Source organism: Phyllopteryx taeniolatus, chromosome 19 (assembly GCF_024500385.1).
Source record: "Phyllopteryx taeniolatus isolate TA_2022b chromosome 19, UOR_Ptae_1.2, whole genome shotgun sequence".
Classification (NCBI taxonomy): Eukaryota; Metazoa; Chordata; class Actinopteri; order Syngnathiformes; family Syngnathidae; genus Phyllopteryx; species Phyllopteryx taeniolatus.
In genome coordinates this window covers 10,506,097-10,516,461 of record NC_084520.1, presented here as the reverse complement: position 1 = coordinate 10,516,461, position 10,365 = coordinate 10,506,097, and the positions used below count along the sequence as shown (strand labels likewise).

General features: G+C 39.5%; 1 protein-coding gene across 4 annotated transcripts; it reads left to right on the top strand.

Annotated features, from left to right (window-relative positions):
• The first annotated feature begins 50 nt into the window (after positions 1 to 50).
• Positions 51 to 9,467, top strand: sfxn2 (sideroflexin 2). Of its 4 annotated transcripts, none has more exons than XM_061755509.1 (13): positions 51 to 353; positions 2,471 to 2,566; positions 3,265 to 3,488; positions 3,586 to 3,756; positions 4,897 to 4,995; positions 5,068 to 5,143; positions 6,251 to 6,336; positions 7,260 to 7,320; positions 7,408 to 7,474; positions 7,569 to 7,618; positions 7,692 to 7,741; positions 7,841 to 7,888; positions 8,894 to 9,467. In XM_061755509.1, exons 3-13 carry the CDS (start codon positions 3,331 to 3,333, stop codon positions 8,991 to 8,993), a joined length of 966 nt encoding a protein of 321 aa, XP_061611493.1. In that variant the 5' UTR covers positions 51 to 353; positions 2,471 to 2,566; positions 3,265 to 3,330; the 3' UTR covers positions 8,994 to 9,467. The 4 variants fall into 4 exon arrangements, with proteins under 4 accessions (XP_061611493.1, XP_061611496.1, XP_061611494.1 ...); XM_061755510.1 differs by lacking the exon at positions 51 to 353 and adding an exon at positions 940 to 959; XM_061755511.1 differs by lacking the exon at positions 51 to 353 and adding an exon at positions 1,781 to 1,802.
• The last annotated feature ends 898 nt before the right edge of the window (positions 9,468 to 10,365 follow it).

The following is a 10,365-nucleotide window of genomic DNA, read 5'->3' as shown; positions in this document are numbered from 1 at the left end:
TAATGTTGCTTCAAGGACCCCCCTCGGTCATCCATCCAGTCCGTTAAAATACATTAATTTAGATTTTTTATTTTTTTTATTTTAGACGATGAGACGATGGTTCTATAGACATTTAAAAATCAGTTAGAAAAAGTTGTTTAGGGAGGCATTAGTTAAGTAGTGGATTCTTTAGTGTTAGTAAGCTAACGCTAGACTAATGTTTAAGCGGGCTTTAGGACCCGTCGAATTTCGCGTCGTGGGGAGCTGCCCCGCAACGCTATTGGCGGAGAGCTTGCCACGTGCAACAATTCTTTACGTTTCTTGACTGTACCTGGGAGCTTTTTACGCAAAGGAGGCAGACCACCCGTATAGAGGTGAGTGTTCCGTCTTTTCGTGCAGGCTAACGCATAAACAGGTGCTTGTGTAGGTTTTCTTTGCCTCGTCGCCGCAAGCAGTGCGCCAGTAACGCGAGACACGAGTTGCATCAGTCTACCAACATATGTTTTCTCTCCTTTTGCTGTCACACCATCCCCACCCAACTCTCACCAATTCACAAAATCAATTACATCACATCTTCGGTTATTTTTGAATGGTTATTGGTAATGGTTATTTTAAAACAGTTCGGGCGTTTAGGGACAGCGTGGACTACATCCAGATGCACTCCGGCTTGTAGGTCCAGTTTGTCAAGCTCCAGTTGCAATCAGGGGTGCTTCATTTATGGCCATGATAACTGTACTTAAATGCATTAATGAGAGCAAAATGCTGTCTGAAGTTACTCTAGTCGTTTGACTTCATGATCCATGCGTTTGTTTACTAATGTAGCAGGCGTGTGGTTAACTAAACATCTGGAAACTTGAACATTGCAACCACGAATAAGCTTTTTTTTTTCTTCACCCGTCTTTTTTTCTACTACTGACCTACTTTCTGCAAGTCAATGTCCTGCAGGGGCCTGTCAGTTCCAGGCTTGTTGGTAAAGCTCAGTAAGTGTTATGCACAAAATTGACCTTTGACTCTTGCAGATCTACATTTTAAAGTAAAAAGAGCCAGATATGTTCAGATCAGGCTGGAGTGGGGTTGCACTGAGTCCCTTAAAAGCAACACGTGCAGCAGCATCTGTGACTAACTAACTCCTTATGTGAATAATTATTAAGTTATGGTGTTCTTTTTATTTATTTATTTTTTTTTTTGAGAAGCTATGCTGGGTCAGTTCTGGTCGTGTAACGGGAACGGTGCTGCAGTTAGACAATCTGAGGAACCATTCACCAGGATCCTGTCAATTATTTCTAGCGGGGGGGCTTGTTTAAGGATTTGTCTCAAGCAGAGGCAAGCCGTTTGAGCATTTATTCGATATCCATCTAAAGGTCCATGTATACTAGTATGCATCTTGTCTTCATTAGTAGGACAACCTTTGCATACGAGTAGGGAAAGTAAATGTTCCTAGTGAGGCAAAGTTGTGCTCTAGTTGACAACTGTGTGCTACTAGTACTACTAATGACATTGTAAAGTTTTACTAGTTAACATCTAGCCGCTCATTAGTATTGCTACCAAATAAATGCTCAAACGGCTTGGCAGGAAGCTCTTACAGCATTTATTGGATATCCAACTAGTGCGCTGAATTGGCTTAAAAGTGATGAGAAAGCACATACCAGCACATTCACTTTAAAGTGGATATCAAAGATATTAAATAAATGCTCAAACAGCTTACCGTAATGCTTAACTTACTGGAGCCTTTTTGGTTTCAGGAACTCCAAGCGAAGAAAATTTAAAGTTCCTGCACGTCAGGTAGAAATGCAACTGAAGTCATAGGAACGTTTGGAGAAATAGTGAGTGTTTGGACTGTGGGAACTATTGTCTAAGTTTAGCTCTGGGCTATATTATCAGGGCCAAAAGAAGTCCCTGCTAGGGAGGTAGTACGTTTGAGAGGTCCAGGAAGCTTTTAGTAGCTACATGACAAGTGGGCACCATCTTTGTGGCATTTTCTTAAAAACATGGAATTAGCACTTCAATCACCTGTAAAATCTAACAAATACAATGACGAAAAAACAATTGATTACTAAAGTACATTAACTATTCTACTGCCCAGGCTGCTGTTCTCATACATAATGTTCAATTTGCTCTGTTTGAGTTTTTGGGGAAAGGGACGTCATTTGAAATCTTAGTAATTTTGACATGTCGACTTAGGGAACCACTCGGAATATCGGCGCCTGTACATGCTTATTGGTGGATATTTTTTTTATCCAACTAAAACTTCTCAGCCAATTGGAGATGGGGTTCCCCAAGTAGCAGACAAAATGAAAGGGTCGAGGAGATATGTTGAGAATAATGAAGTTATACCGTTTTACTCTAATTGAAAGGCATTTTTAACCAGATTTTCTCAAGGCAATGTTACACAACAACATTTCCGCAAAAGGCCATTTTGTCCAACACAAAAAGCTCAATTTCTCCGAAACCCATCGTCCCATTTTCAAAATTCTTCCTGCCTTGTACTCAGGTTGAAGAGGCGATTCCATGTGGACTTGGCGTTTTGACATACCGTCATTTTTGGGGAAATCTTGTCACGTTGCTACTCAAGCACAGAGAAACAAAGGTATGCAGAACTTCCAATGGAAATATAACTTAAGTCATTGACTATGATCTGAATTCAGTTTAGGAATAATTTATCAGGGCCAAAAGAAGATTTTGGTCCAGGAACCTTCGGAACATGCAGTATCTGATTGGAATCTAGAACCAAAATAAAATACATGTAACTTCAGTAGAAAATGCCGCTCAAGTCACACCGACCATATTTTGTCAGAACTCCCCTGAACAAGGAACGTTTGGAGGATAATTGAGTGTTTGGACTGTGGGAACTATTGTCAAAATACGCCGCAGGGTAATTATCGGGGCCAAATGAAGACCCTGCTATGTGGCCGAGTACTTTGGCACCAGGACCAGGAACCTTCTGAACATATTTAATTGTAACCTGGAACTTTAAGTACCAAGAACTAAAAGGGAGTATCTCAAACCTTTGGTGGAGATGTAGCAAAAGTGTATGGGGTGGATTGGACAAAGTGTGTCTATTAGCAGTATTATTATATGCAAAAATAAACAACATGGTTCATTAGGTACTAAAACAACTCTAATACATTACACACTAGAAATCTGCCATTTTGCTTTGAGGCAGCCATTTAAGGTCATTTCCAGGTGTCCTAGTTTTTGTCCAATCACTACTAAATTTAAACTCATCCCAATAAAGCAACTCCGTGCCCCCTAGTGGCAAAAATGTAATTGTGCTCTCTTTCTCAGGTCTTCATCCGAACCTTTTCGGAGGACAAACGTCAGCGCCCCCCCCTGACTCGTTAATCCTCTGCCATGGCGCTGAGCCCCACCTTTGATATTGACGCCCCGCGGTGGGACCAGACCACCTTCATGGGGCGGCTCAAACACTTCTTCAACATCACCGACTGGCGGACGGCGCTCCTGCCCGACTCGCGCCTGGATGAGGCCAAAGCTTTGGTGGAGAGCTGCAGGTGGGGCGTGGCAATATATACTCTTAAAATAAAATCTCAGATTTTTCCCTTTGTGGGCTACGCGACAACGCATTCATTTACACCTTCTGTGTTCCAGAGCGGGCTCAGTCCCACCGGGCACTACCGAGGAGCAACTCTACTATGCCAAGAAACTGTACGCCTCCGCCTTCCATCCCGACACGGGCGACCGCATGAACATCATCGGCCGCATGTCCTTCCAGGTCCCTGGCGGCATGGCCATCACCGGCTGCATGCTGCAGTTCTACAGGTAGAGTAGTGCAAAGTTCACCCAAGATGTGTTCGCATACAGAGCTATAGTCATTTTGTTTATTTGTATTGTGCAGTTTGGGTTGGGGGGGGTATCATGACTGACTACTGGAGAAGGAGGCATCACATTAATCACATGACATACACTATACACTTTGTGTATGAATGTGACCAAGCTTGCCGTGGACTTTAAAAAAATTATTATTATTTTTTTTATATATGTAATAATAACAAGAATACATAATTTTTTTATGGACTGCTTTTAAAGTGTACTCAAAGACGCTTTACAAATAATAAAATACTAAGACTAAAAAAAATAAAAACAGCAATATAACATGACAGGTTTAAACATTAAAACACATTTACACATTTACTGTAGATTCTTTTTCGTTACTTTTGTTTCTATTGTGCATGGTGACGGTTATGATGACTAATTGGAAAGAGGAGCCACAGCATTAATCATGACATGTACATTATTTGCACCAATGTGACAGAGCGCTTCGTGGACTTTTTTATTTTTTTTTTATTTTAAGCAATTTCAAGCCATTTTTTTGTTGTGCAAAATAGTATCTTTTTATTACTAATCGGTGAGAGGAGTGACCACATTAATTGGAGAACACGTTCACATGTTCTCAAGTGTGTCCACTGTTCTTTCCTTTTTGTTCAGTGGACTATTTCTAATGTTTATGTTTATTTCCAGGGGCATCACATTAATCATATGACACTGACATTGTGTGTACACGTGACCGAACGTACCATGGACTTTTTATTTTATTTATTTATTTATTTTTTATTACCCTTTGTTTACTTTGTGCAATGTGACAGTTATCATGACTGAGACTAAAGGATGTAACAAAATGCTGTACATAAAACATACAAGATAATAATTAAAATAGTAATAATACAAGTATAAATAACTTAATAAAATATTACATTTTAATTAAAATATATTCGCTCTCCTTTCATTGGCAATCGAAATTTTATAACTATAAAACCTGTTTCATTACATTTTCTTTTATTATACTTTTATTACTTAGAGTGCTATTTTTCTTATGGAAAAGCACATAACACATTTTTGGGTATGGATATTAATAGTAGTAGTCAAAAAGTACAATGTGTGGTGTTGGCTGTGTATTTCCAGGACAGTGCCTGCGGTAGTGTTCTGGCAGTGGGTCAATCAGTCCTTCAACGCGCTGGTCAACTACACTAACCGCAACGCCGCCTCACCAATCACCCCCAAGTAAGCGCTCAGGCCTCTCTTACATCCATCTTCATTGCGGGCTTCAAGTGACATCATCATTGTGCGCCTCAGGCAGATCGGCGTCGCCTACGTGACGGCCACCAGCACGGCCTTAGCTACAGCGGTGGGACTCAACCTCTACACGAAGGTATGGTTGCCACTGAGACTGAAGTAAAGTATTCCCTCACTATATCGCGGTTCATTTATTGCGGATACAGTGCAACGCAGATTTTTATAGGTCAGTTTAGTGCAATTACACACCTGCGCATCTCTGATACAGTTAGCTTTATTGGCTATATAATTTTAATGTGGCAGCAATGACTCACATAAGATCAATTGGGTTATCATTGACAGAAAAGGAAACCTTGCTGAGTAATCTCAACTCATACATTTGGTGAGTTACCAAGTTTCTTGAGGATACAAAAAACATGACCGAAAAGCCACTACAAGCCAAAGTCAGATTTTTATGAACTAGATTCACAAATACCGACCTTAGCCTTAGTAAAGAGCAACGTCCAGCTTGATTTTCTACAACTACAGTACTGAAGTTAAAAACATCACTACACTGAATTCTCGTTTCCAGTAATGCTTTTCGCGGACTTCATTACCAGGATCCTCATTGTGAGGAATGGTGTCAATGCTTAAGGCAAGAAATCGCCTGTTCACACTATGTCCGCATGGGCTATTGTTGTTTTGTCATTCAAGCGTAGCACACTTGCCTTCAATAGGCATTTGCTTGTGTAGAGTGTGTGGATGGTGACCTCAAGTGAACAAATAAAGCACCTGCACATCTCTACAGTATCACATTGGTATTGAATTGCACGTATGAAATTCATAAATTAGTCACTGATGGTGTAGTGGTGCATTCGCCTGACTTCAGTGCAGGCAGCGTGGGTTCAGTTCCCACTCAGTGACGATTTGAATGTGAGTGCGAGTGGGTGTCCGCGTCTATATGTGCCCTGTGACTGACTGGCGACCAGTTCAGGGTGTAATCCGCCTTTTGCCTGAGGTCAGCTGGGATAGGCCCCAGCACCCCGCGATCCTGAACCAGGATAAATGGTGTTGAGAATGAATGGGAACTTTAAATTTGTTCATAATTGATTGATTGCTACTTCACGGATTTCGTTTATTGCAGGGGCTTTCTGGAACGCAACCCCCGCGATAAATGAGGATTTACTGTACGTTAAGTGCGCTTGTGTGTGGGGTCTCTCCCCATGGCTCCACATCACACTCTACTTGCCCCCTGCTCTCACAGAAAGCACCCCCACTGGTAGCACGATGGGTCCCTTTCGCGGCTGTGGCGGCGGCCAACTGTGTCAACATTCCCATGATGAGGCAACAGTGAGTCTATCATGCACACGTTGAGGACTTTTAAAATCACTTTAACATATTCCACTAGCTTACGTCTATCATACATACATACATACTCGGACCCAAACAAGATCTGCAAAGGACGTGGGAAAATGTGTTATAGGCCGATACAACCAAGGTTGAACTTTGTGGCCCTAATTCTAAAAGGTTATTTGGTGCAAACACAACACTGCTCATCACCATAAGAACGCCGTACCTACAGTGAAGCATGGTGGTGGCAGCATCATGCTTGGGGCTGTTTTTTTGGGGGGGGGGTTTCCCGTCTCCCCAGCTGGAACAGGGGCCTAGGCAAGGTGGATGGAATTACTGTATGACAAGTTCAAAATAACAGTGTTATCACAAAACCTTTCAGTTTCTGCTAGAAAAAAAAAAGAAAAAGTCAAGAAAAACCTAGTAGAACACCTGGACTTTATTTGGAGTTAATCTTGAGCACTTTAGCAGGTGTGTGCTGACTCCCATTTAACCTGAATTTGAATGTGACTGGTTAATTCTGAACATAGCCACGTGCCAGTTATAAGAGTGTGTGCACACTTGTGCAAGCATTTTATCTCAGTTATTTATTTTGACTTCCCCTCTCAAAAATATTTCAAGTTTTTTTTTAATCAAATTGAGTTGTAAGGGTTATCGGTCACATTAATGGTGGAAAAAAAATTGAAATGATTTTACTCGCTCATTTTTTATACCACAAAAACATTTGAACAGGGGTGTATAGACTTTTTATGTCCACTGCATGTGTGGATATAAAATCATCAAACATAAAATGTACTTGGTTGTTCAATTTAAAACTTGATGGATAGGCAAGCAATCTAGTGTATACAGAAGCAATTAAAAAGTACATTTTCCATTATATCCACTTTTCTTTCAATAAAAATGTGCCTGAAATGTTTCTTCAGGGAAATCTTGAATGGCATTGCTGTCACCGATGAAAACGGCAACAAGCTGGGCCACTCACAGGTGAGAAAGTTTGATAAAAGTTCCAACAAAAACATGTCTTCAAGCTCCTCAATTTTCTCAAAATCTTGTTAAATTCTCCCCGTGCAGAAAGCGGCGGTGAAAGGCATCACGCAGGTGATCATCTCCAGGATCACCATGGCTGCACCGGGAATGAGTACGTAGAGAAAAAAAACAACAACCCCGTTTTAAAATCTGCTCTCTATTTTGCCGCCTCCCTCCCCCTCACCTGCTCGCACTCTCTTCCGCAGTCATCCTCCCCATCATTATGCAGCGGCTGGAAAAATACAAATTCATGCAGGTTCGTTGCTCTTTTTTTTTTCCTTCCCACCTTTGCTGAGAGATCCCATAAAGACTTATTTTCTTCTTTGCAGAGAATCACGTACCTCCACGGCCCCATTCAAGTAATGATGGTGGGCGTCTTGTAAGTACATCTGGATGGAGGAGGATGGAAGGACTTTTGAATGTGGTACAGTCTAAAGGTGGGATCAACTTTTATTTTGTTGTGGTTGGCTTTTAACAGTTTGACCTTCATGGTACCGGCAGCATGCTCCCTGTTCCCACAGCGATGGTGAGTCTCGTTTTGTCTACTTGTCTGTTGTTGTGATTCCAGAAATAGTTATTGTTTGACCGTGAAACAAATGCATGTACTTTTGTAATTAAAACAACTGCGTTACTTCCTGTGATTGAGGGGAAAACAAGTGATGAGTAGGAGAATAAATGTTATAAATAATGCAGTAATCAGCTAAAGACACCTAAATAAAAGTAGTGGGAGTGAGGTATGAGCCGTAATACATATAATTGTTTAAAATTTGTTATAAAAATATTTGTACGTCTTTATTTTTCTCATTAATTTAGTGTTCTATGACTTTGTGAAGAAAGGCAGTTAGTACTTGGCAGCAGCCAACAGAGGGCGCAAATTATTCAGGCCCCACTCATTTGCTGGAATAAAATACAAAGATTAATTTTATTTACTGTATTTCCATTTTCTTATGTATTTATATTTTATTTATGTACATCAGTATTTTTTCTTCAAATAGACATAAATTATATTAACTTTTTATCACTAAAAAAGTAAGTAATGCAACAACTTGTTTGCTGTCTCAACAGGTTGCAAAAAACAATCTAAATGATTATTTTCCCTTTGTTCAAAATATATCTTTATCTTTTTAAACATAATTTAAATTTTTTTTTTTTTTTTTTTTTTTTTATAAAGCAAGTAATCCGAGCCCAACAGTCTGTAAAATCTCTTGCTTTCCATTTTTTAAATATTAAAATTTTAGACTGTGAATAGTTTACTTTTTAAAATATATTTTAATGTCATCAAATAATTAAAAGTAATTTGGGCCCAACTAGTATGCAGCCTCAATGGACTGTAAAATACATAATGAAAAACAATCTTATTATAATGTTCCCGTTTTTTTCAAAATATTTATCTTAAGAAAATTAGCTGAGGGCATTTTTAATTTGGAAATAACTGTATAAATATTTCAATAACTCATATCCACAATGTTGGTTTACTTTGATTTGGTGCTGAGCTCTGACCACGTTCCTCCTCTTCGTCTTTGTGTCGCAGCTCCATTGCCGTATTAAAGCTGGAGCCCGAACTCCGCGACTCTATCACATCGAAGTACGGCGATGCTGTGCAGCGCGTCTACTTCAACAAAGGCCTCTGAGAACTCCACCCACAGGACTCAGTGCATACTCTCATACTCCTTTTTTTCCCTCATATGATTACTCCCGTTTCTAAAGAGGTGCTTATTATGTAGAACTTTACTGGCTACGTCGGGATGTTCTGATGAATGCTTTTTAATTCTGCTGTGATGATTTCTCTCTCATTACAAATCTCTTCTCAGGTACTTTCTTTTTATGACTCTCCTAGCTAGGAGCTGAACAAAACAGGTTCTGGTACTTTTTGGGTTTTTTTTTTGTTAAACATCTACGTGCCTTGGACAACATCTCTACAGCAGCAAGGCTCCCTGGATGTTTTCAAAACACAAACAAACTTCTATGCACGGTTAAAGCTGGACTAATGTCACTGCTCGTTTAAAAAATATGGGAGTGGTGTGATAAAGGTGTGCAAAATGGAGGACACAACTGACGCATGATTCAACTGAAACTGTAATAAAGATGATACAATCCTGAGTATACGTTGGAGTGAAAGACCTATGATGTTTGAAAGCCATTACCATGCATATTATTTTTTGAGTTAACTGTAGTTTACCAACTTCCCAAATGGCTCAAGCAAATTCACTGTTTAGATAATAGTGGGGCGGAAGTGCAAAATGACTCACTCGCAGACATTTTCACAAATAGGGGGCTAATTAAAGGTTTACTTGGTTGTTTAATTTCACACTTGATGAGCGGGCAAGTACTCCAGACACGCAAATACTTGTATACAAGACATTAATAAGTGGGCAAAGTTTTGAAATGATTTATCATGGTTTCATTTTTTATACCACAGAAACCTGTCATTTGAATTAGGGGTGTGTAGACTTTATAGATCCACTGTGTGTGTGTGTGTGTGTGTGTATATATATAATTTATATGTTTGTGTGTATATAGCTATGTTAGCGTAAGCAGCAGTGCATGTCAGTTCATGATGATGGAATTTAATTCAGTTTAATTTGGTTCAATTTGTTTCTGTTAAACAGTTTCAGAATGCTTTGGATGAAATGTTCAAAAAATAATTCCAAACAAAACATTTAGGGTCACTTGTGGTTGTTCTATTTAATTGGCATGAGGAATATGTGGAGGTCCCTGCTAAGAGTTTAGATGGTGTCTACCTTCCTCAGCGATTTACATACGCTTACGGAAGAAATTGAATACCGTTGTTTTTCATCATGTTTAATTTATAAGATAACGTGTGACCCGGTTTAAAATATCAATTAAAATGTTAAACAAATTACCCATTACAATTTAAAATAAAATCAAAAACCTCATTGATACATGTCTACAGTGCATGTACCATATACTCTGCAATGTTATGCATATCAGATTAGATACAACTTTGCTGTCATTACAATAAAATATTGAGTAGCAGATGCA